General features: G+C 42.3%; 1 protein-coding gene across 1 annotated transcript; it reads left to right on the top strand.

The window, feature by feature from the left end:
* The first annotated feature begins 1,787 nt into the window (after nucleotides 1-1,787).
* On the top strand, nucleotides 1,788-26,320 carry smad6b (SMAD family member 6b). The gene is made up of 4 exons (XM_080869614.1): nucleotides 1,788-3,381; nucleotides 6,298-6,354; nucleotides 8,238-8,315; nucleotides 25,509-26,320. Exons 1-4 carry the CDS (start codon nucleotides 2,592-2,594, stop codon nucleotides 26,048-26,050), a joined length of 1,467 nt encoding a protein of 488 aa, XP_080725740.1. The 5' UTR covers nucleotides 1,788-2,591; the 3' UTR covers nucleotides 26,051-26,320.
* Nucleotides 26,321-27,342: the final 1,022 nt, after the last annotated feature.

The raw sequence follows: 27,342 nt of genomic DNA, 5'->3' as shown, positions 1-27,342 counted from the left end.
CACAGTATGGTATTGCAGTCCCATTTCCCCAACTGATACCAGTGTAGAGTTCAAATGCTTAGTTAAAATATTGCAAAAGTGTTGCTATACTGTTTAGGAATTACACCATTTTACACAGTTTCAGAAGACCGTCAAAAGTAGCTGGACAATTTACCTACAAGCAGTTTCATAGACAGGTGAGGCCTGCACCCTCATTCTATGACACATTAAGCAGATAAAAAGATCTGCAGTTGATTCCAAGTGCTGAAACTGGATTTGGTAGCTTTTCACTGAAATTCTCAATATGAGGCCCAAAGAGATGCCAATGCAAGATAATGAACCCTGAAAACTGAAATAAGATTATCAGCGACTCAGAAAAAACTCTAGGAGTATCCAAATCAACAAGGTGGGTAAGGTATTCAAAAGAAAGTATGCAGTGCCCATCTCGGCTACACCGAAACCCTGTTGCTGTGTCCATGTTCTTGATTAAGGAAAACAACTTCATAACATCTAACACATCTAAGGTGAGAACACTCTTGAGGAGGTGAGAGTATCACTGTCAAAGTCTACAATCAAGAAACAACTTCATAAATGGATATCCAGAGTTTTTACACCAAGGTGTAAACCACTGGTTACACTAAAGATCAAGAAGACTGGGTCAGAAAGTCAGAAAACAACCCAAACCATACTGCAAATGCAACCCAAGAGTTTCTTGAGGCAAAGAAATGGGATACTCTTCAATGGCCAATTCAGTCACCTGGTCTTTGTCATTTACTGGGGACAAAACTGAATGCATAAAGACCCACAATCAAGTCCTGGCAGAGCATCTCAAGACATGACACACAGTGTTTGGTGAGGTCCGTGGGTTCTAGACTTCAGGCATACTTAAAGACCAAAAATATCCTAAAGTTGTGTTGATCTGAACACAACGCAGCCAGAAAACCAGCTACATGGCCCTGAGCCCAATATAATGTGTAATTTCTATATGTAATAATGTTTCTAACTTAACACAATTCTTACATATTTAAATACTTAAACTACTAGTTTAAATTTGGAGTGTTTTGGTGCTTTGAATCAAAGCTAAAACTTCATCATGTGTGAATTTACTGTGATCAGCACTGCATTTATTCCCACCCAGCAAGGCAATGCATGTGATGTCATCACAAAACTGCAGAAAAACTGTATTTTCAGTAAGAAAAAATTCCTAATGAGGTCAATGGGTCAAAGATTAGATCTAATGCAAAATCGTCCTATCTGTCATCCTATGTAAATGCAATTGCAGGCTTTCCATGTTCTTGTAGTTTTATTATTTACTCATGTCTGTTTAGGTGAGGACAGACTGAAAGATGAGTGTCAGCATCATTATTTTTGTCTTATTTCTTTTATGCTATGTTGATGCTTTGTCTTCACTCTTCATAATCTCATAAACTTTATTAGATTATTGTCTAAAAATTTCTAGTTAAATTCCATGTTTGTGGCTCAATAAAAAAAATGAAGTAGAAAACAAAATAAACAATGAAAATAATCAGACTTTTCAGCGGAGAAATAAAAAGCACATATTGGTGCATATGAGTTTCTCAATTGTTTGTTTTTGCTTTCTGTAAAAACTTTACATACTAAGTGCAGTGGGTGTGAATAAGTTTTTGTAACTTTAACTTAAAAAGAGAGATGGGTGTTTCGCCTTTAAGAGTTAAGAAACTTGAAACCTTGTTTGCGCAACAATCAGTGCAGCTCAGCCGCCAAAGTGTCTAGACTAGCACATGATGGTAGTCAGCCAATGGCTCCACCGCTCTCCTCGGGGGCCCCGTGTATGTGTGTGTGTGAGTGTGTGTGTGAGGAAGAGAGAGGAGGGGGGCAGAAAGAAAAAGAGCGAGAAACGGAGAAAGAACGGGATCTGGGCTGCAGTTTGGTTTAGATCTGAGCAGAGAAGCAGGAGCTCTACTCAGCCCCGGATCGATCGGCTTCGTAAAGATCATTTCAGCACGCATGGACGTTTTGTTTGGATTTTAAAAAGAGAAGAAGTGCACTGACATCTCGAGAAGAGGGCAAGGATCCTGACTTTGCGCTGCATTTTCTTTGGATTAAAACGCATCGAAGTACCTCATGCTCTACGTGCCGGTGTAGAAAGTAGAACTGGGGTCGCTAAAAGTCGGGAACTGTTTGAGGCAGCGAGTTGTCGTCTTGCTTTGGAGGCTGTTGGCTTTGGATTATATTATAGAGTATATCACTATATGTTTTCATGTGTTCAGATTATTTTTTTATTTGCTTGTAAGAAAAAAAAAGGCTGTAAACAGTCCATTCCACAGCGATCCAGGAGAATAAGTCACAGTTTCATAGCTTGTTTATTTACAGTATAATCGGCTGAATTCATGCCTTTTGATCGGAATGCTGCAGTGCATTTGTTGCTCGGTTTTGCTGTTGTAGATGCAACAAAATCTCCTTAATTCTAATGTTGCGGTTTTGCCACCAATGCTCGTCACTTGGCTGTGCATGCACTGCACGGCATTTCACCGTCATTAATGTTTTGCAACGACCGGAGAAGTGTCTTTAATATTAGGATATCCGTACAAGAGTAATAATAAAAAAATCCTTATAGATTTTCAAGTTGTCGTATGTTCAGGACGAAACGCTCAGGTCTTGTGCGGCGACTGTGGAGAAGCCGTTTGATCCCAGATAAAGAAGGAGAAGATGGAATTGGCAAATCTGGTGAGGGCTGTAGGGACGATCTGTTCAGCTACAACCCAGAGAAAATTCCCAAAACGGAGTTCAGACCGATGACCCCTAGCGGGTCTCTTGTCTTGGACATAGGGGGTGTGTGCCCCGTGGAGAGCAGCGACTTGAGGGTCACATCGGACCAGGATGGGGGTGCCGCGTGTGCCCAGGAGCAGGGCAGCCCCCGCTCGCTACAGGACAGCGAATGCAGGACGGTGACGTGCTGCTTATTTAAAGACCAGGACCACTCCGAGCTTAGGGGTGCAGAGACGGCTCAGGGCACCAGGGGTCCGGGGTCGTGTCACTTCGGGCTGAGGAACCTTGGACCAGGAGAGAGCGACTCTCCGGAGGCGCAGGAGGCGATGCCACGCACGGTATTAGAGCAAGAACTGAAATCAGCCACATACGCTCTTTTAAAACGGCTCAAGGAAAAAGCGCTGGATACCTTACTAGAAGCGGTGGAGTCCAGAGGAGGGATGCCGAGCGACTGTGTTATGGTTTCACGGACAGAGCTGAGATTCGGCGGCCATGTGGCATCCCCTCAGCTGCTTGTGTGTAAACTGTACCGCTGGTCTGACCTCCAGCACTCTGCCCAGCTCAAACCGCTCTGTGAGTGTAGGAGCTTTGGGGCCCCGGACAGTCCAACAGTATGCTGCAACCCCTATCACTACAGTCGACTCTGTGGGCCAGGTAAAAGAGTCTGCCACACAAACTGCATGCATGTTGTACCACAAAGGCCTGCAATAGCTTAAATGACAACAAAGCACTAAGCATTTGGGCATCTGCACTTGTTTTGCATGAAAACGTTCCTCAAAGTTGTCTCTGTATTTTCACTTTGACACACCTTTACTGCACAATATTGCGTCTTTTCTTTAATTGCAACAATTTCATTTAACTTTCAAACATTTTCCATTTGATTTAAAGGCAGATCGTGTTAGAGTTACAAGCAGAAACCAGCATTATTTAGGGGTGGGCATTAAAGGGCCTTGGAAATTTTTCTGTCACACTGCCTTATTTGTCCTGTTGTTTGGCTTGGTTTCATACCCTGTGATAGAGAAAGGTTGGCCATTTGATTAAACAGTTAATGATTACCAAAGCCATCTTTACTGCAAGGTGAGCAATAATAATAAGTGCGAGCAAAGGGACATGCACGAAGATTTGACAAAGCATAAATGTGGGGCAGATTACTTAGATGATACCTTGGGTAATTTTATTATATTTGTGCAGAGCGTGTGTTGAAAACACGCCAGGATCTGCACAAATTTTTCAGCGGTTTATTGTGCCTGTCAGTTTTGACCCAGAATGTCAAATTTGAACAGCTCTGTTGTTGCAGAGCTCACTTCAGTGGCCTGTGACATCAAGTTTCCAATAAAGGGGAGTTTGTTTGTTTGTTCCACTGTCCATGTATACAGTACTGTGTGTACTGTGTAGTGTGTCTGAGCAAGTCGGTGCCTTCAGAGTGACTGCCAGTACCTCTGTTTTGACTTTTTGTGTATGACATGTATGTGGCTGTTTAGAGTTACTCAGAGGTACAGCCTCGCTGCTGTATGTCACTTTAAGTGGCGTGTGCTGGAGATTAAGCTTTATTTCCACAATCAATCAGCTATCTATGGCAGAACCTCCCTGACCTCTATTAAACGCATTAGATTTTGGCAGTGGACGGGGTCTACGATTTGAAAAACCTTAAACGCAGGGCCACTCGACCCCGCTGACCCAGTGACAACGCCTGGTATCATGTGTAAAGATGCAAGCGTTAGTATTTCTGTCCCTTCACTGGCACAGGAGGAGGATTTTCCATAACATCCATGTTTACTAGAGCCAGCTGGCTGTGACAAGCACTTCAAAGTCACAAGTTTAACAATATCAGAATTCATATTGAGCAAATGGGGGAAACTGATGTGGATTTTGGCTCTGGTTTCCTAACACGCTGTCCAAATCAATCAGAACCAATATATGTAACCTCAAGTTTGCTGACAAACCTTACTGTTTATTGGTTTGAAAAAGATCAGTTTGATAGACAAGAGTGTGATATTTGTTCCATCTGCTGAACAGTGAGCCTGTGCTGTGGGATTTTTCTTCTTTCTTATTTTTTTGCCCCCACTGAAACTACCAAGATGAATTATAAGAAGAGGGAAAGAGGCACGTACCCCAAATTGGGACTAAGGCTTGTAGTAGACATAGCTCACATGCGCTCATGCGTGGCCCAATAGAGCTGGTATTTCTTTCACACTATTCACAAGGGGTGGGGGGGGGGGGGGGGGGGGGGGGCTTTGAATCAAGACCTTAATCACCGGGTTTTGACAGTGTTTGTAGACGGGAATGTAAAAAACAGGGTTTTTACAGGAATGAAACTCAGTAAAACAAACAGGTTTTAGTGTAAAAGAAGTCAGCCCTTTTGTAAAAACTAAGCTAAAAACATAACTGTAGCTCAGCCTACTTAAGATTTATCTAAAACTATAATACTGTTCAAAGTTTTACACACGGGATTTTAAGGAATAAAACTTTATAAAATGTGAAGCAGTGAGCTGAGATTGAAGTGGACAAAAAACTTTTCCCTTTTATTTCGCCAGGCATTATACTTTTCGAATGAGATCAGTTTCAAGTTGCGCTTTAAAAGCCCTTTTGTCCTGAGGAGGTCCCCTCATGCTATTTAGGTGAAGGAGTGGTGATAATATACAGTTTGCATACTACTGGCGCCAGACTGACTAGCTGTGTATCTGAGTGACTGAGTTCAGATCCTGGCAATTACTGCCGCCACTCTTAAAGGACCCACTGCTATTATGCTTTTCTCCTTCCCATTTTCCCTGTAGGCGAGGTCACTGTGTGCTCGCAAAGTTTTCTTTCCTTTGTGCTTTCCTTCTTCTTATGCAAGTTACTTTCTTCGTTTCACCTTTTTATTGGAAAAAGAAAAAGTCAAGGCGTTGAACAGAATTAAGTTAAAAAGAGATTTACTCGTATTTATTAAAACACTAACTAAAAGTTAGGGTTAGTCTGTGGTCATATTAAAGACTGCTCAGCTTTAATAATATCTCCTCAAGTAACAGAGACAAATGAAGGGAGTGTTTCGCATTGGTTTATTAGCTTTTTAACTAGCGTTTGAAGAAAATGAATTTATTTTGTAGCGCAGACACAGAGCTGTAAGAGTCAAGGTGCAATCTGCCGTTTCCTCTGAAATGTTGTGTGTTGAAGCTTCTCTTGTGGCTTGACTTGAGCTGTGTATGTGAGCTATGTTTCTTGCTTTTACTGAAAACAAAAAGCGCAGCATGACTTCACACAGAATATAACGTCTGGATAGATCTTTGATACTAGAACATTATCTAAATACTAGATCATTATATGTGTATGCCTGTGTAAAGTATAGTCTACGCAAAACCTTACAGTTACCGGCCTCTAAACATTTTCACCAGCGTCAGAGGTTTTCACCCCCTAAAACATCTTTCTTACATCAAATTAGTGCTTAAAATACAAATGCTGTGTCGCAAATGTTAGATCTTCTGAAACCTAGCTCCACAAATCCATATTTTCTCACGACTGACTTAACCTTATGTTTTACCTTCCTTTTTTTTCCCTTTATAAGGTTATTGACATTACTGTTTTGTGTTACAGAGTCACCCCCACCTCCTTATTCAAGGCTTTCCCCTAATGAAGAACACAAGCCACTGGGTGAGTGACAAACACAGTTGAACTCTGTTGCGCCTCAGTTCCTCATCTTCATCTGAATTAGCACTTGCACTTTCTCTGTTTGGGAGTGCTGAAGAATCGTTATGACTGATGTCTAATGATTTTTGTATTAATAAAAATAATACGAATTAAAGACCATCGGAGCCTGTAAATTGGAAATAGCACGGTCAGTCGCTGTTTTAACAGGAAGAAGCACAAATAGAGTAATGCGGAGAATTGTAATGGCTGTAACAGGGCACCATGACTGGCAATTTACATGGTAGCTTTGAGATGAGACCTGTGCCAGCTTGTGGCATAATGTCAGCATACCAGCTAGAGCCAGGCAGATAGAGGTGTGGCCGGCCCATATAATTCAACCCTGCTCAGTGTGTATTTGCATGGGTTGTTTTTTTTTATTTTTTTTATTGATGATCAAGAATTGCTTCAAATTCCTTTGAATGAGTTGATTGAATTGAATGATATAATCGCATTGGCCTTATTTATTACGGTCATGTCAAAATGATTCAACCCATCTCTAATATTGCTGTTTTTGAATCACTTAACAAATCTTTAACGCCACTGAATTGGTTCAAAATGCAGTTAATCTTTTGGTAATTCAATTTTAACGCGCTCATAGTGTTTCATTAGCAGACACAAATATATCTATGTAGGTGCTTTAGCTCTCTTCCCTGCGAAGAGAAAGAATAAATTATTTCATTTTATTAAAGCAAGCAGTGGTTTAACAGAAGACTAACCTGGGGCTGTACGATGTTCGGTGTATGAAGGGCAACACATAGAAAATACAACATGGAGATGAGTCCCTCACTCAGTGCAGTGGACTTCCAAGGAATTAAAGCTTGAGTGTTTTTTAAGTGTCTTTAAGTTTAAATCTGATTTGCAGTTTTAAATTTCATTTATAATACTGCATTCAGTGTCATAAGACCCTACGCCACGGCCTAACACAGAAATAACTATGTGTCATGGTGATGCAGGCCCCGTAGTAGTAATGCGCCATGTAAACACAGTGTATTGATTAGCACATGGTTAATAACTGTTACACAAAGTGTACTAGGCTGTAATTGTATCCAGCTCACAATACTAATGCAACAGCTAGTACTCTTCCAGTGTTTACATGTGCTGTTTCGCCATTTTCACAGCTCGGACAAACTGTGTATAAACTTGATCAGTTTTAATGTCTTCTCTCTTACCTTCATTTCAGTTAAAGTAATTGTTGTTAAATATTTATTATCTCTGAGTGGCAGAACAGTGCAGACATACCAGCACACGAGTACAAATGCAAACAATGACATCGCCCACTGTGTCTTAGACTCCACGCTGGCCTATAAATCAAGCTTTGTGCGGGATTTAAAGAAAGCGGTGGCAGCATGAAAAACAAATATTAGTGAGCTGGAAGCATTTGCACATGAGATGCAGGATAAAATTCATAAAGAGAGTTGTCAGGAGATTGTGAGACTACCTTTAATGCTTATTGGAGGGCACAAAGGCCAAAGGATAATGTTACTAATCACTGACTTTGGGGTCTGACTAATTTCGGTCCTGAGCTTTTTACTGTTAATCTCAGCGCTCTCCTCAAAATCAGTCAAATATGCTGTAATACAGAGAAACTGACTGTCTACAAATGCAGGGTTTCTGCTGTTGTATTAGCTTATTAGCTAATTATGAACAAGATTTAAAAAGAAAGACTTCTCAGAATTCTTTTTTGTATTACTAAATGAATGTTTGAGCAATGCTGTTTGCAGCTGTACTGTATGTACTACTCAGAGACTACACCACTGAGTGTCTCTGGCTGATGATAAGTAAGAATATGGATTACTTGCCTGCGTTGTTAGTAGATCAGGGGTTGATTTCTGCCTTATTCCCCACAGATCTGTCAGACTCCACATTGTCTTACACTGAAACCGAGGCAGCCAGCTCACCAAACATCACACCAGGAGAATTTTCAGGTACGTGTTTTTGTTTTACCTACAGTGGACAAATGAGCAGTTTTGACATGTTTTTTTTTTTTTTACCAGTTTCCCAAATTGATTAGTAGAGTTAAAATGCATGAAGTGCCAGTGTGTAAATACTGGTGTGATGTTAAATACGGTTGCTGATTATGGGTGGTCAGAAGTTGTCTGGATGTTTGTGCATACATGGATTTAGGTTGTGATTTCAGCTATATTTCCTTCCTGACTTACTTCTTAATATATGTGTGAACTGCTGTTTGAAGTAGTGGCACATCAGCTCTCACTAGCACTTATTACTCTGATTGATTCTAACACTTTCTGTTAGATGAAGTGATCCGTGTGGTAAAGATCAATTATAAATAGATTAGGCACTTTGCTTTCTTCCCCGAACTATATTTGAAATTGGTAGTTTGAATAATAAAGATCATCATTTAGTTGTAAACAAGAGCGTCTTTCATGCTGATGCGTTTGCCTGCGGTTGCCCATGTTTTTTGCACAGTTGTCTGCATCTGAATATATGAAGCTAAATGCATACACTTGCATTGGTAAACTGTAATATTTCCACTGTAATAAATCAGGGGAGCTTTGAGTGTGGCATCATCCTGTTTTTATGGCTTTGAAATGGTTAAATTGAGTCTAGCTGGAAAAAATGTGTCTGGAGTGTACTTTAACGACAATTCAGTGCTGTTCTCTGCACAAAATTGAGTGTGTGAGGGGGAGGTTTCATTTTGATGGTGTATTTTATTCTTTCTCATTAAGGACCATTTCAAACAGTCCAAGCTTTAAAGATAAAGGTTTCATTGTGAGCAGTGCAGCGGTTCAGTGGGGCGTGTGCATTGGCTTCAGAGCTGGCCTCCCCTCCTCTGTTTTTCTTTCAGAAATATTTGAGTGGGATCAAACTGTAATAAGATCCAAGCTTGCTCAGAAACACACACAAGCACACGTAGTTGTCCACATGCATGTGCACAGACACACATACAACCCTATCCAACCTCCAGCCTGGCTGTAAATGGGCTGCAGGGAGGGGTGGGTTCACGGAAATGGAGTTGCTCCTGTGAATGGGGCCACACCAAAGGAGGTGAGCAGAAACTGCCCTGTCCTCTGATGTGAAATGAAACTCTCCTTTCTCATGGCCCACAGTGAGCATGCCTCCCCCTTTCGTACTAGGGTTCTAGCCAGCATGCGCAGTGTCATGTGGACAGGGAGTCAGACCTCTGATTTTGGGGGCTTGCAGGGAATTGCATTTCCTGTTAAGGGGTCTGCCATGGCTCAGAGGCCAGGACACTGAGAAGTTGACATGGCTACCTGGCACTGAAGCATTCAGTCAGCGAAGGCCCCCTCCTCCCCAGCGCACAGGCTGTCACCACCTCAGCATGGCCTGGCGACACTCCCTGAGTCAACAAATGAGGGGCTTGTCAGAGCGCGCACCACAATTCCTCAGAGACTCTGGTGAGGGAGGATCTAGACATGCTAGGCTTTGGTTTCTTCCAACTGTTTTTGCAGGCCAGGCCAGATCATTCTGCAATGACTGTGATAAACTTTGCAAAATGAACTCAGGAAAGAGAATGACCAGGGCCCAGCGGAGAGTTTTTCTATACTAAGAGGTTTCAGATACAAAAGCATTTCCATGTAGAATAAACATCAGCATCTTGTCAACGATATAGAAACTCCATCGTGAATAAGCTCTATTTCATCGTAACACCACAAGCTTGAAGGCCTCCATATAAAGCCTGCATACAGTAGGTCTGATTTAACATAAAACCTGCAATGCATGTTGTCATGTTATCCTCTGTGTAACATGCTGCTGACCTGGAGATGACTTTCCTTGTGAATCCCCCGCCAGCTTAGGTAGAGAGAGTGTCTGTGTGTAACCAGAGTTGTGTGGGATCCAGACTCCACCCCTCATGCAGGAACAAGTAAACCTCTTAAAAGCAAGTCTGGGGGGCACTGGCTGGGTGGGGTGCAGTCAAATAGTCGACTAGAGTTTGCAGCCCTGGGCTACAGAAATACCCGCCGAGCATTCTTTTGCGTCACACAATGGCACAGAAACAGATCGGAACTGGTTGGTGTGGTAGATAAGCTTGTTCTGCCACTTTACAGAATATATTCAGATCAATTTGAATAGGTATACTCCTTCTACTTCAGATTATTTAGTGTTTGTAAATATTCCATTAAACCAGTACGATCTATATCGTAAAGTTCCTGTTGCAGAGTTACAGTTACAGTTCAGATACATTCACCTGATCCCTTTGGTTAGTTTGTGCAGTTGTGCACTATGCTAAAATGTTTTTCAAAAGCTTCTCCATGTGCACAATGTTGTATTCAAGGTCAGTTTTATTTATATAGCACCAAATCACAGCAACAGTTGCCTCAAGGCACTTGATATTGTAAGGTAAAGACACTACAATGATACAGAAACAGGGAAAAGCCCAACAATCGTACGAACCCCCATATGAGCAAGCACTTTGGCGACAGCGGGAAGGAAAAACTCCCTTTCATCGGGAAGAAACCACCAGCAGAACTAGGCTCAGGAAGGGGCAGCCATCTGCAACGATCGGTTGGGAGTGTGGGGAGGAAGAATGTGTGTAATATTCATACCTCCTGATCCTATATGTGCACAGACATTTGTACTGTTTGCAGGATTTATTTAAAAGTGGCGGTGATGTCAGTTCACATCATGACTGGGTCCAGCTTTTTAGTAGATAATGTAGCTTAATGCTTTGTGAGTGTGTAGTGCTGCCTCTCACATTCTGCCTGCACATGCTTCCTCACTGCCTGGGCCTCGTTGTGTGGACATCGGTACACAGCCCTTTGATGCAGATCTCATTGCTTCCTGTATGACTGTCTGAGGGGGGGTTTCTACGCATCGACTTTATTATGTCAGTCACATTGTCTCTGACATTGGGGGCTCTTTATGCTTGTCACTGCTTCATTATATTGCTGTTCTGAGCAGCCATAAATGTGAGATATTTTTGCACTGGTACTTATTTCAGTCGCCAAGGATACATTTTTTTTATTTTGGCCGTTGGCTTTTTTTCTGAGTAATTGTGACTACATGTAGTTATAACAGTATCTGTACTATTTATGTACAAGGAGTGATGCAGAACTTTCCTTTGTTTGAGCCTGTTTTAAGACAATGGCTCTAGTCTGCCTATATTCATCAGCCACTGGAGGGGTGTCTTCAATTAAGCCACCGGGATTTATCCATGTAAGACAATTTATAAAGGGTCATGCTGCTCTGAGCCGACATCACTGGTGTGACTGGTTGGACTCTCTCAGATTATAGTGGTTAAGTGACCAGAAGACATGTGTAGTGAGAAGGGTCCTTTTTAAAAAATGATTTTTCTCTTTTCTTCCCTTTTGAGTGAAGGGAAGTAGGAGGAGGGAAGCAATGACTGAAAGTTGCTGCTGAAGGAAAGAGGGCATAAGCAAGTAGTCACGGTTCCCACACAATAATCATAGATTGCTCCTCTGTGTCTGCCAGCCTGTCTCTGGTGGAAAGACCAGTGCTGTCTAGATGTCTTGTCTGCAGACAATCGCTGTCTCAGGTCCACTCTGCTATTTCTTTCTGGCGGAACGAAGCAGTTGGTAGATAGATATCTTTTGTCTCACTGATATGAGGCAACAGATATCTATTTTGCATTCACATGTATAAGCTAAGCGCATTAAATTGTTCTTATCGGAGCTGGTTTCACGAGAAGGCGAGCGCTAAACATCAAACCAGTCACTCTGTCTGCGTCAGACAGTGGAAATGCGTGGAATAATTAGACAGTCTAATCAAGGCATGTGATGCATCTCTTGATTAGAGCAGATTAGACTGGACACATTCCTGTTGATCTGACTTCGAAGGCATGTGATTCCCCTTGTGCTAGGATCTAATTAAACAGAAATTAAATAAATTAAAAGGCATGTCTACTGTACCAGCCCGCTCTTATCAGAGGGCAGGGCTCTAGACTAACTTTTTGACATGGGCGCACCGGTACGCCTAACTTTAAAAATCTAGGCGTACCGGCACAAAAGTTAGGCGCACTCAAATTTTTCAACCGCATCGCTTAACACCGCAGTTTTACATGTGCACTTTCTTTGGGGGGGGAAGTCCATACAGACAATATTAATTTCTAAATTATTAACTAACAAACTTGTGCTTAAAGTGCTTTGTCAATATTGTAGAAAATGTTAAAAACTTAATCATCATCTTGGCCTCCTCTGACGACCTGTTTGCTGCTGTCTGCTGCTGAAAGGCCGTGGGGAGAGGGGACACTTGGGCAGTGCATTTACTGCAGCATATAATGTGTTTTCTGGATACACTGTGCTTTTTCAGCATTCAAATATTGATGGCACCGTGTCAGAGCACTGGCTATGAATTTCAGACAGATCAGGCCTTAACTTAACAAAAAAGTTATCAATAGTTCTTTTCATCTTTTCTTATTACCCACAGCTACAGTACATCCACTTCTCTCAGGCCTAGGCTGCTCACTAGGGCTGAGTATCATCACTGATTTCTATAATCCATTCAATTCCGGTTCTCAAAGTCCTGATTTGATTCAATTTAGCCTCAGACAGTCAGAAATATTATAATTCTGATCATTTATCAGTATTGATACATGTGAGACTTCATCAGAATTGTGAAAATCACAGCAGATGCCTTTGTGTGAAAGTAACTGAGAATAAAACACAGGAAAACATGAAGGAGATTTTCCTGGTCTGGCTTTTTTATAGCAGATAACCTTAAAAATATTCTGCAATTTTGCATAATTTTAAGAAATTTAAATTTCTTCAGTATTGAACAGCAGAAATTAGGCTTTCTTGTCCGAGGTCATTTAAGTGAAAAAAGAAAAAGCGCTGTAAACAACGCTAGACTGGTGGGTAATAAGCGAATGAATAATGCAGAAAACAGATTTGAGACGGGAAACTGTTCCTGAAGTACAGAGAGAGAGAGAGCTGTGCAGGAAGTGTGATTTTTATCGTGGTGGAAGCAAAACAGCAAAAGTCAGAGGGAATTCATGACGACATTGATCAAATGTGAAGCGCAGTTTGCTGCTTCTTTTGCTGCAGGCTCGGTGAATTTTGGTTGGAGAGAGGCAAAACCTGCAGCTCAGAATCAGCGCAAAAAGACGTAAACACAGCGCGGACCCGAAGAATCGCTAAGCTCCGACAGCGTGTCCGTGTTCAGGCCGTCGGGTGAGAAAGCCGAGAAAGACGAAGCTGATTCTGATGTGTTGGGTCCGCTCCGTGTTTAGGTCTTTGTGTGGAATCCGTTAATGAATTGATATCGCTTTATTCAAGCTACTCACCTCTCTCTTCCACTTGCACTTTCAACTGGACCACGGCCAATCAGAGAGGTCCCGCCCCTGACTATCTCTGATTGGTTTAGTCCACGATAGGGGCATAATGTGTGTCTGTTGTTGACCACAAGGAGAGTTACAGAGATTTTTTTTTTGTTACCGGAACAGTTGGTCGCACCTGTGCGACCAAATATTTATTTTTAGTCGCACCACTGAAAAATTTGGTCGCATTTGCGACCAAATTGGTCGCACTCTAGAGCCCTGGAGGGTGTCGGAAACTGCCATTTTGTCAAAGCCGCTGGCATCCTTTGGTGTCTGTCTTGTGACACTCTGGGCTTATGGCAGTATTTAGACAAGTTTATTACTCCAATCTCATCATCGTATAAAATTCGCCAACTATGCAAAAAACCTAACCAAGTAGATTTGGTGCGTAAAGCGAGCCGGCGAGTGAAAGGAAAAAATAAAAACAAAGGGCAAACAAAGTAAAAAGAGGTAATTAACAGGATACAAACCATTTTGTCCCCACTGTTAACTTTGAATTGGCTTTTTTTTCTCTCTCTAGCCTAATTGTAACCCCTAGTGCCATCATATAGGCTTATTGTTTTTGAATATAAATAACTGTCATCTTGCATCTCTATCATTTGCACACGCTGTATATAAGACATCTGGCCTTCTCGGTGTAGCAGCAGGACCCTGACAGAGGTATGGTCTGGCATATGGTCTGCTGCATCAGCATGTTAGCGATGTCCCCCTCCCTCATCGAGGCATGAGCCCCTTCCTCCATCCTAAAGACCCCAGACTGATACAGCTCCGGCTCATCTCCCCTTGCAGCCTGGCTCATGGCCTCAGGTTTCCACCGCAGCCCAGAGCCTTCCCAGCGCCTGGCCGCCCACACTCCCTCAGGAGCCCAAATGCTCCAGGATACGGGATGTGGAAATAATGTGACTCGAGTGCTTCCACCCTGCCTCCCGAAATCAGGTTTTGCGGATTGTTTATTTGAGGGGAAGGAGGCCTCATACAAACATCCTGTTTTAAAAAGCTGCCTGGGTTTTGTAGCACTGCAGGGCGGTGAATTGCCCCTTTGACAGTGGGGAGAGACTGAGGAATGTTGAAGAGAAGGCCAGCATCTCAGGGGACATGAGGGGGCTCTCCTCACCCGTTTGTCTTGTCCAGTTTGCAGAGTCCCATTTTAGGCTTGGGGGAGGTGGAGCAGGGTTATAGCTATACATCCTGAAGGGTCTGGTGCTCTATTCTCTGTGCAGCGGTGTAGGGCCTGTACCCACAGTCCTCGTCTCAAGTATCCGTTCCTGTCCTGGGAAGCTGGCTTCCGTTTCCCCTTACGTAACACTCATACACACAGAAAAAAAGAGCCATTGATAAGAGCGATAAGGCCATTTTTCATTTTCCCTTTCTCAGCATTGTTAGACCGTGGTGTGTCAGAAATTTGCTTTCAACTTTTTCTGGCTTGAGTCATGACAGTGAGGATTCTCAGTAGAGTCCAACAGACGTTTTTGCATTTCCAGAGGGGTCATTGTGCATATGATATTATTGTTTCTCTTATGTGCAAAAGAAACTGTTTTGGCAATTGTATACTAATGTTTCTACCTTTTCGTTTACAGCTTTTTGACCTTTTTGACCTTATTTGAGGCATTTAAAGGAAGACTTCAGTTTATAGGGAAGAAATCTTCCATGTGTAGGCTTACTGTGTTCTGCAGAAGAAATAGGAGTTTGAAGTAAGCACCTTTTTATTTTCTTCAGTTATCACAGCAATTCAGAAATTAGTTTACTCTTTGTTGAGCTTTTGTTCAAATACTCATTTGTTTTGAGAGCTGATTTTCAGTTAGTATTACCCAGAGGTGGGACCAAGTCATTGTTTTGCAAGTCTCAAGTAAGTCTCAAGTCTTTATCCTCAAGTCTCAAGTCAAGTCTAAAGTAATGTCAGGCAAGTCAGAGTCGAGTCTCAAGTCACTGGTGTAAAAGTCCGAGTCAAGTCACAAGTCTGAAATTTTGAATTTCAAGTCCTTTCGAGTCTTTTAAAAAAAAAACGAAAAAAATAATGTTGCAGTTATGCTAAATGTAAATATTAGACCATGTAATTTTTAAATCTGTGTTTTTCTCAACACATGACAAAATAGTGAACTTAGAAAATATACACAAATTGTGAAATTGCACCTCTATAAAATGCAGCTCAATTAAACCTAGCTCCAAGAATAATTTTCACCGACAGTTCTGAGATAAGCTGCATGTTATTCTTGGATGTGGTTGTAAGACCGGCTTTAAAATCGCATGACAAAAATATCATACATAAATAAATGATTTTTTTTTTTAAATATCATTTAAAAAAAAAAAACTGCATCACCAACGTAGCCTGGAAAACATTTGCTAGTTAGATGAAGTCAGCTATCTCATCATAGCATATTTATATGCATATTTATAATCATACGGTTCTTGGAGTGAGTGCATACACTCATGAAGTTTAGTAACTTCAGGTCACTGCAACAAGCCCAGGTACAGTTTACCGACGGATGGGTACAGGACCTTGAAATGCACCGTGTAGAAAGTAAAGACCATCGTACGTATCATAAGTTTACCAGTCTCACAAATCGTCTTCATAAATACACATTCGTTAACAGTTTATTAATAGGACCTTTGAGCTCAATGGTAATTAATTAGCAGTGGAAATAATTTCTGGTAGCATCACAGAAATGTAGCAGTGACAATAATACTGTATGCTGTAATCGTACTGGACAATTAGTGATACAAAACAACTGTTTTATCCTGTGAATAAAAGTATATGTTTTTGTCAATGTACCATAATAACAGAAGCGAAACGCAATATTGTGTCAGGACAATTCACTATTTATGCACAATAAACAAAGAAGCGACAATTTCTGTTCAGACTTGCTTGTAACCTATATCACCAATTATGTTAAGAAAAATGACGTATTAACTACAACAGCAGACTGACCTTCGTGTAAATGCTTGGAGCAGACTAACCTGTGAGCTGGAGTGTTATGGGACGTTATATTTGATCTTTGAATGGCTGCAATCCAGGCCACCCGTCGCGTCTTTGTTACTTCGGAAACATGGCTCGAACAATTTCTCTTCAACGACGTAATCCGATAACAACCGATCTCTTTACCCGTCGGCTTCCCGTGGCTGTCATGCGACCGGCTATTGCAGTTAATAATACAACGGCTTCTTGACATTTTTGTGTTTCTTTTTATCGCTGTGTGACTGATTTTAATTGAAAGTCTGCGTGCGCTAGTACCGCTTGCCACGAGTTCCCAGAATCCTTTGCGGTTCTACCCGTGAATGTGTCATACTGTGTATGGTTGTGTGTGTGTGACAAATAAAATTTGAATTTGAATGACGTCACATTTTCAATCTCTATATAATATGCATGTTAAATTTTATATTTGGGGTAAAATATCAAGTCTTTTCAAGTAAACCGGTTCAAGTCCAATTCAAGTCCCAGGTCATTGGTGTAAAAGTCCAAGTCAAGTCACAAGTCTTAGAACATTTTTTCAAGTCAAGTCTAAAGTCATAAAATTAATGACTCGAGTCTGACTCGAGTCCAAGTCATGTGACTCGAGTCCACACCTCTGGTATTACCAACACAGGCCCTAGATGCGGTGAGGTAATGTGACCTCTACGTGCAAAGTGAAAGCCCTGCTAATCTAAAGCAGTCCTTGGAGAGGCCTGAAACCCCTTACATGTCAACAGAAACTAGCCTGCTGAGCTTAGTATTTAACTGTCTCGGTTTGGCAAGCCAGTATGGTGCCATTGCTGCTGGGTGTTTGATTAACTTAACTAAAGGACTCCCAGATAAATCTATATCCTCGTACCTGACCGAGCCTCTAGGCTCACAGTGCTGTACTTGTCATTTGATTTACAGAGTGGACTGTGTTTCTTTTTAGGCCTTACCACACAGAAAGTACAGTCAGTAGAAATAACAGGAGGTTTGCTCGGTGTGCTATAATTTTCTTTTTTGCCCCATATTCTACCTTAGCAAATAAAGTGATTGAGCTAATCTTGACATGTGCACAGGGAGGCCATCCTCACTCCCTTCACACTGCAGCGCAGCACCACTCTCCACCAATAGGGCCATTCATTCAGCTCGGGGCAAAGGGTTAGAGCAACAAATAAAGAGTGTGCAATGCCATTAAAAATGTATGGAATGCCCAACTGTTAGTTTAGCATTTTAGTGTGCCTCCCCTCAAAGCTGAGAGGGGGAACAATACTTCCATTCGAGCTGGGCTCCGTAAATGAGCTAGTCTTGCGTCCACAACTGGCATAGAGTAGCGAAGGAGGTGCCAGTTGTGGATGCTGTTTTTATTTTCTGACCATTTCACCCACAATTATAAATCCAGACACAGGCCAAGGCCGGCTATGATTTAGGCCAGCCTGTGGCCTGATTGCAAGCAAAAATAGATTTAACCCCCCCCAGTCCTCCCCAGAGGAGCATTGACAGTTGTGCCTAAACCTATAGCCATCAGTATTTTTAAAACTCAGAATAGCCAGCACATTCTTTGAGCTTTGAGAATGCTCTGTGGATTAACTGTAGGGGCCCATGTCAGTTGACATCTCTACACGAGACTCTTGCTGCTGGAGGGAAAAGATAGCTTATTGTGTATTGCTAAACAGTAAACTCCTAGTGCTTCAAGGAACTGGTTAATTTTCTCTCTGCATGTAAACTGAGATAGAGCGCTTGGATTTTTTCTTTTATTTGGCCTCTTTCCTTATCTTGAACATGGTCTACTGGAGTCTACTGGAGCTATATCTTCATTCCATTACCTTGTCTTAACATACTTAATTATGTCTATCATACATAAGTATGATAGACATAATTTGGAGCCTTTCATCTTGTTCCTGAAAACTGATGCCGTTTTATATCTGACAAGAAAACCTTTATTGTTGAGTACAACTTGACAAAGTAGATTGTATTGTGAGATCAAGTTTTGCAAGTAGTAGTTGTTACAAGTTGTAAACAGGCTTATGTGAAAACTCTCATTTATTATGTTCCCCGGGGAAAACTGTATTTACTTTTGTCGTGTGTTTAACTTATCTTTTATTTGTGTGCATTTCTAAAGCCTTGGCGGTGTGGCTCAGTACGTGCAGTCAGCCTGTCGCATTTCAGGGTACGGTTTAGATTAGAAGTCTGGCTGTAGCTTCCCCCTCTTCCCCTCTCTGTGACTGCCAACACATAATTTACTTAATGAAATCCTGCCATTCCCTTTAGTTTCAAGATTTTTTGCAGATGTTGACAGGGAAGGACTTTGTGAATTATTGGAAATGTTCACTCCTGCATTTTTAATGAATGTCTTGCTTGTTGTGAACGGGCTGACTTATCGGAGATGAGGTCGGGTGGGGGTGGGGGGGCAGTTGTCTTTGTTTTGGGAGCCGGTGTCTGGATGCCCGCGGTGGAGCAGTGTGGGTTACACCCAAGCAAGTGTTGTGATTGAAACAGAAACTCTGGTGCCACATTATCCTGACAGAACACATTCTCCTCACAGACTCTGATCCACTGGGTCAATCAATAGAAAACCATTGTTTGAACGGCAAGCGTGTCCATCATAGCTGCTCCACCTCCCGGCCCGGTGGAAACCAAATACCTACCTTTCGACTTAAATTAGTCAGACTAACATAACTCGAAATAATAGAGCTCCTTGTTACTGCTCATTTGAAACCAGGCCTTCATCATAGCTTGATTCCATAGCCTAGCTAAAGTCGCTTTTCTCCCTCCGATATGGAATCTCGGTTTTCCCAGAAGAAAGTTTGTGCACGTTTCAAGCCACGCACCCGAAACTTTTTGACTTCACACGTGATGTCACTGCTGAGGATTAACCAAATGAAAGTCACCTTCTCACTGCTCCTCACCCCCCTCACTCCTAACCAGAGTAGCAAGTTAGGAGGCACAACGAGGGGGGGGGGGGGGGGGGGTTCAGGAATGTGCAGGGTCTTCTCCACTCAGTCGCTCCAGCCTACTTGGCTCGAACCTCCCTCGCACACTAGCAAACAAACACATTCACACTTGTGCACACACAAACAAGACACACACGCAAAAAGATAGGTTGTATGGGGAGGTGAAAGAGCGCAGCCACCCAGCAGGATGTTGGCTGAGCGCTTTGCTTTCGATGCTCACTCGGACTCGGCTGGCCTTTGAGGCTGCCTGTAGATATGACATATTCGCAAATATCCCCCACAGTTTTTACAGAGCTTTTACGAACCCTGAAAGGCTCTTGAAGGCCTCACTTGGATCATCACCATCGCTTGTGCTCTATGTCTCTGACACATTGCAGAGCTTTGGAGGAAACTTGGAGGAAATGAGCAGCACATTTTCTTCCCTTGAAAAAAAAATGGAGCCTTTTTCTCTCAAACCAGCAGCCTCACTGACGCGCCCAGATGGCTCCTTCGTATTAGCCTCCTTAGCTTCCTACACCCACTGTTGTTTATTGATTTAATTTATGGATTCTGTTAGTTATCTGCTATCAAGGGTGCAGCACTTTTCCTCCCTCGTGGGGTCATCCCAAAACAGAAACAGAGGGAAAGTGAGGAGGAAGCGGATGACAATGTAAAGCATTCCCGTTGTGACCAGAAAGGTTTGGTGATTGGATTCAGTTTCCTGGGCTCCCACAGCATGTGTGTGTGTGTGTGTGTGTCCCCAGCATATATATCGCTGTGTCTATATCACTTGTTCTCTCTCAGCAGAGAAAGGCCAGACCTCAGGGAGAAAAATCCATAGACATGTAGGAGCAGCTCCAGTTAGCATATCTGTCTGATAAAGCCGACTTTGATGGCAGTGATAGCCCAGACGCCAGCCTAAATGTGGCCTGCTCCGGGGTTATAGTCAGCCTGTGGAAGCTATTGCCCACAGAATTAAAGCCATGAATTTGTTGTTTAGTTATAAAAGAAATCAGACAAATGTGTGGGGTGATGGGGCAGGAAAGCACAATAAGAAAGAATTGTAAATTTTCACACATGCACACACAGTCCTCAGTGCTTGCTTTCCACCACAAGTCTAGAGTCTATCAGTTCACCACTAGAGTCTAATAGCTGGAGGGGAATCTAATCCTTGGAACAGAATGAGAGCTTGCTCCTCTCCTCCCTTCAACTGTGCTGCATAAAAAGTCTGGCAACAGTGTTTTTCTTTTCCTGTTCAGCAAAGTTGCAGAGGAATGAGTGCATCTCTGCTAGCCGCTCCGGATTAGGACAGATAAAGTATAATGGGGGTGGCCCTGGAGCTTGGTGGGGAGATGTTAGCGCGGAGGGGAAGCTGTTGTTTGTCTGCCTGTCCCTGACACTCGGCCTCCCATTCATCTCACTCCAAGGCTGCGGAGCAGTGTTTACCCCAGGGCAGCTCTTTTCTGCTGCTCCCTCTGCCCTTTTTTTTTCTCCCTTCCCTTTTCATGCTGTCTTTAAAAGCATTACTGGATGATCATCAAGGATTGCCATTGAAACTTTCAAGCCCTCATTTTTGTGTACTTAACAGTAATTATCCAGACTTGCCCTGGAGTGCAGGGAACTCGTAGCAAGCAGGGTGATCTGCTCGCCCCCTGTTTTTTTTCCAGATGTAAATCTGTGGAAGAGGCTTGGGCAAATTATGTTTAACACAGGTGTACTTAAGGGCTTTTTCAATGGCATGTTTGTCTTCTGTTATAACATAATAAATATGTCATCCATGTTTGCTGTGTTTGCTTATCACCATCATAGTCACCTGCATTGTTACAACCACAGCGGCAGGTTTGGTTGCCTTTTAGCACATTTTGCTAATACTTTTGTATTTTTTCAGTTTGACTACTTCTCCCATTCTTTTCTCCATCACAAAGAAATAAAAACACATTTTGCTTGGACAACATGTAGCTGACACTTCACTTCTTTTTGCGTTCAAATGAGCATGCGTAACTTTTAGCCTCCTAACTTCAAAAGAACTGATATAAGTCCGTGTTTATTGACAGATCTGATGCCCTGCATTTGACACTCGGAATTTGTCCAATCGGAGAGGCCACAGGGAAACAGAAAAATCAACATTTTCCTCATCGTCTCCATGGAGATCACATCTTGTTATGGAAATCAAACACACTGAATTCTGGCTGTGGGAGTAGCAGTTCTTAGATAGTGCTGTTTACTGTGTGTCACTGTACCTCTAAGTGAAGTATATGTGGATACAGGTGTCCTCAGCTACACTTAATTCCCTAAAATGTGATAGTTGGTTTGCTACATTTCAAATCTGTTTGCCTAAAGGAAAACCAAACACAGCCTGTTCTTATCATATTCCTACAACACCAGACTAGATGCTTTATTCCACATACTGTGTTTCCTGTTGGCCATGGAAATGTTTAGAGATCAAATACCACAGATTTATGGATCTCTACTTTTTTTTTGATGTGAGCCTGGTTATGTAAGACTTTAAAATTGATCAGCTCCATCATATGCTTAGCTCATTGCCTCTGGCTGCAGGAACAGGAAGTGTGGCGTCCATGCTGTTTCGGCATCTATTGACTCTGAGACTGACACTAAGAGGAGAGGCTTTTGAGAATAAAATAACAATAATAACATGAGCTACTATTCTAATGGGTAAACGGAGCTGTTAAAAGGTGGCAGGGTTAAATGGATGCAGAGCACTTGTAATTGCTCCCAGCCATCATGGCTCCACCCAGAGCAGAACCTCATGCAGGCCAACATGGAGCCTGAGAGAGTTGGGTGTCCATGCTGTGGCTAAAGGGGAGGGAGGCACAACCATTCATTTCACCTCCACTGAACTGCCTCTCTGATGTCTGAATTTTTAAGGTTTGGTCTGAGTCTTGGTCTGGCATGTATCTACATAATTTTATGACCAGATACTACTAATTAAATCCTCCTTCTTACTCTTATATCAGTTTTGTAGAAAAACATTTGCAGAACATCCAAACATGTAAATCTGAAAATGCCATCTTGACATTGTAGCATGTTTTGAGGAAAATGGAGCTTTGTAAAAATGTCATGACACTCAATAAATCGCACGGGTGTGATAGAACAGGCTAGTAGTGTTTCTGCACAAGAAAAGCACCGTAAAATTTAATCAGGTTATGGCAGACGTGCTCGTTTATCCGTAACAAGCAAATTTAGGACAAAAACATAAGCATGTATGCTGTTTTTTCTCCCCTAGTCCAAACAGGCACGTGTGCAAAAGCACACGTAGACACAACAGAGCAACAGGAAAAAGCACAGCTCTTTCTGTGCTTGCTGTCTTCCGTCAGGCTCAAGCTTAGCATTAAATACATTTTTAACCTTTGTCCTGCTTATTCCTCTTCCTGGTCCTCATAGTCCAACTGACTATCTTTGCACCACGCTATGTGCGAAAACTAGATATCATTGACCAGATTGTTTTTGCTTTGTTCTTTCCATCCAAAGAGAAGGAGACAGTAGCCATTTGGTCTTTCGTGTTTCTGTGCACAGTTTCAAAGTGAGTTTACCTTGATGTCTGGGTTCCATTTGATTTGAGACAATGGACGGCCGTAAACTAGTTGGAGCTGAGTTCTTTGTGTGGCCGAGCGGTGCTGCAGTAAAAGTTGAGCTCAGAGTGGAGGAGCTGGAGTGTGGAATTTACTAATGGCACATGCATGTTGGGGCCCCTGAAGAGAGGGGGTCATTTAAGCCATCAGTGTGTGCGCAAACACACAGAGAGCCTGTCTGCAGCTTCCCCCCACCTCCACACTTCCCCACTCACTCGCTCTTTTCTTCCCCCTCCATAACACAGAGAGCCTCGAACCAGCAGGCGTTTTCTCTGTGCAAGTCTGGTCAACGTTTTTGCTAATCTTTGTATAAACTTTACTAGTATGGGTCACTCAGCAGAAAGATTTAGTTGGGTGGGAGGTGAACAAGGCATTTTGTTGCGGTGTGGATCTGTGATGCTCCACCTTAAAGGCGTTTGTTAATGGGGCGGGCGGTCATTAAGCCCTGAGAGCAGAGAGACTGAAAGGAATGGGGCCACAGGCCCAGGCTTTAAATCCTCTGTGCCAATAGACTCTCTGAAGCAAAATAATGGCATCACTCTGTGTGTGAGTTAATGGGAGCTGATAGCATGAAGGCTGGGGGGTCAGCGGGTCACGGGCTTGTGCTAAGTTGTCAGGGAGCTGAATGCCGTCCCTGGGCCCACAGCAGGGGAAGAGCTGGCTGGAGGGGGAGGGGGACCCCCTGCCTGGCCCTCTACCGTCACCCCCACTCTTGTGGAATGTGAGGAAGACGAGGGAAGAGGAGAAAGAGGCTCCTTAAAACCACGGTTATGGTTGACACATTGGTCATTGCTTGCACGTACTGTGACGTCAGGACAGATGTAAAAATGTTCATACATGTGCTTGAGGCGCACTTGGCTCGCTGCAATCTTGTCCTACACTTCAGACGCACTGCTGCTTTATGAAAATAGAAATGAGTATGTCAACACTGATCAGAGAGGTTAGCTTTCTGCAGAAAGTCTTATCTTCTCCAGCTGTTGCAGCAGTCTAAAACCACATTGATTATGTTGCATGACAACTATGATGTCACCCTGTCATTGTTTTAACTGCAGCTTGAAGTGCACCAGACTTGATTCAGTCTAGATTTTTTTCCCCGAGTCTCATCTTTTTCAAGCTGTTGCAGCATCTTGTTCTCTGTAATCTGGAAATCTCTAAACTCCTCGACTGATATATCATTGAAATGGAAGTAAAGCACAGTTGGGTGTTCAACCCAGCCACGTCCGCCAGGTTACAAAAATCGCGTGGGCAGGACAAGCCAAAACAGCACCAAAGACCAGCATCTGCACTGTTGTTTGTGAGGGCGACAACTGCAACCATAAACCAGGTGTTACTCTCTGCCGTCACATAACGGCTGTATATATGTAGTGAGGGACCTGCACACAGATTCATGCCTCAAGCTCAGCCACAGCTCGTGACAAAAATGCTTACAACAAAAATAAAGTTATAATCAGAATGAAACCAAAGTGCATGGCACTAATAACGTCACCTTTGACTCGTTTTAGCTATGACAAAGAGAACAGTAAGTCTCCAGGATGTGAAAAACTGGAACTGTTTGTCTTCCATTCTTTTTCTTTCTCATCCATCGAGCCCTGTCCTCTCCTTGTACCACAGATTTTATGAGTAATATAAATGTAAGACAGCTTTGAGCAGCTTCTGAAAGTAGTCAGCAGTGTGTGTGTGTGTGTGTGAGTGAGTATGTGTGTTTCTCTTCGGTATGGTGAAGATCGAAGTCTACCTTGGGAGCAGTAATTCACTTTGGAGTGCTGAGGTCTGTCACTGAAAAGATTTCACAGACTGCAGCCATGAAAACTGAATTAAGAAGCTGATTTAGTGGACGGAGATGTTTAGTCTTAAGATGCCAGGTTTGCTTCCATTGCTAAAAAGAAATTTTCAAAAGTTATTAAAATGTGCAAAACATTTTTTCTACGTTATAACCGTGTCCTCTATTCCACTCTCTAGATTTTATAGTTTTAAGGCGTTCAGAGGGGAACACTTGAGTGTAATCTGGATTTCATTTAAGTAAACAGAATTTGTTTTGGAAGTTCATGTGTGACCAGCAGCTCTGTAGTGTGGTCAGTGTTTAATCCCTACAGTGCCCTCTTGAGGTAGAGGGTGGAAGTGCAGGTCTTTGGCTGCACTGACCTCGCTACACCCTCCACCCCCAGGATATGTATAGTTGCGGTGGTGTGTGTGTGTTTGTGTGTATGTGTGTGTGACAGAAGTCCAAGCAGCGGTATTTATACAAGGCTTAAATTTCAATACAGTGCCTGCTTCAGTATTTATAGTGTGGCCATCTGCTCTGAACAATAAAAAGGGATAGTTAATCCCTTAAAACTCAACCCATCCTTTTTATTAGCCCTGTTTACATTTGTTTATGTTTTGTGTAATGGACATTTCTCTGTCTCTTCTAGATGCCAGTATGTCACCTGATGCCCCTAAGCAGAGCCACTGGTGTAATGTGGCATACTGGGAGCACCGGACACGTGTGGGTCGCCTCTACACAGTGTATGAGCACTCCGTCAGCATCTTCTATGATCTACCTCAGGGCACCGGCTTCTGCCTGGGCCAGCTCAACCTGGAACATCGCAGCAGCACTGTTCAGCGTACAAGAGGCAAAATTGGCTACGGCATACTCCTCAGCAAAGAGCCTGATGGCGTTTGGGCGTATAACCGCAGCGAGCACCCTATATTTGTCAACTCCCCAACTCTGGATGTGCCCAACAGCAGAACTCTGGTGGTGCGGAAGGTGATGCCAGGCTACTCCATCAAGGTGTTTGACTATGAGCGCTCGTTCCTTCTGAGGCACACGACAGAGGCTGACCTCCTGGATGGACCCTATGACCCTAACAGTGTGCGCATCAGCTTTGCTAAGGGCTGGGGCCCCTGCTACTCAAGACAGTTCATCACCTCCTGCCCCTGCTGGCTGGAGATCCTCCTCAACAACCACAGATAACACAGATGGACCCCACAAACTATCCCAAATATCATCTACCTAGATTTAATATAAAGTTTTATATATTATATGAAATATATATTATACTTGTAAATACGGAGTCATTTTTACAATGTAACTATTTATGTATGGTGCAATGTGTATATGGACAAGTGGAAAAAAACGGAAAATGCACTTTGGCATATATATATATATATATATATATATATATGTATATATATATATATATATATATATATATATATATATATATATATATATATATATATATATATATATATATATACATATATATATAAAAGAATCTTTCAATACCAACTTGAGAAATTATACAGCAAAATTAGGATCAGCAGCCTGGATTTGGTGTATAGTTTTCATATACTATTAATATCCAGACAAAAAGCTAACACCATTCACACATTGATAATAAAGTATTCGCATAATAATTCTCTGTGCTTGGTCTGTTAGATCTTTATAATCACTAATTCTCTATAATGTATTTTTTACTGTATCCTAAAGAGGACCTATCCGGGCACACACAGACACACACATATATTTATATATATATATAATACATACATATATAGTTAAACTGGTTGATACGCATATTAAGCATGGCTTATATTTCAAAAAAAGACACCAGCATGTGCACAAGCTTGTTTCAGAGAGAGGAAGCAAGGGGATGGACCAAAGACGAATATAAGGAAAAGTTATTTTTATGAACTGTGAATCAAGCAAAGCTACTCTAGCAGAGTTCAAGACTGAAACTGGAGCTGGGAATGGGAATAATAGGTCCTCTTTAAAAAGCACACTGATACCAATACCACTTGAGATTTCTCAGTCTTATTTTTTTAGAAAATAGAAATCATAATAAAGTAATGGATAATATTATATGTTATACCAAGATGTAGTGTAAGGTTTTGTTTGGCTTTAGCCTTATGGGCCGAAGGCTGAGAAACACATTTCGCAGTCAGTCTAGGAGCACTTAATATAAAAGAAGAAACATCTCTGCTGTGCTCAGCTTTTAGAAGCAGAAAATAAGCTGTCAATTCACTGTTTATTCTGACTGTGGGTTATTTAAATATCTCAGCAGATAAATGATGTTTATATTTCAGTAGCGTCTCCAGTACCACGTACATCACTGGATTTTTAGACAAGCCAGCTCAAGTGAACCAGATGTCCTTGAGGTCCTAAGGAGCCCCGGTAATGGGAACTGGGAGGAGATGGTTTCATAGAGGACAGTGTAGGAGGAAATCAGGAAACTGCTCGGTAGCAGCTAGGTCGTCCTTTCA

Source organism: Rhamphochromis sp. 'chilingali' (assembly GCF_963969265.1).
Source record: "Rhamphochromis sp. 'chilingali' genome assembly, chromosome: 2".
NCBI classification, from domain to species: Eukaryota; Metazoa; Chordata; class Actinopteri; order Cichliformes; family Cichlidae; genus Rhamphochromis; species Rhamphochromis sp. 'chilingali'.
The sequence above is the reverse complement of the archived record's forward strand: the minus strand, read 5'-3'. Positions and strand labels throughout refer to the sequence as shown.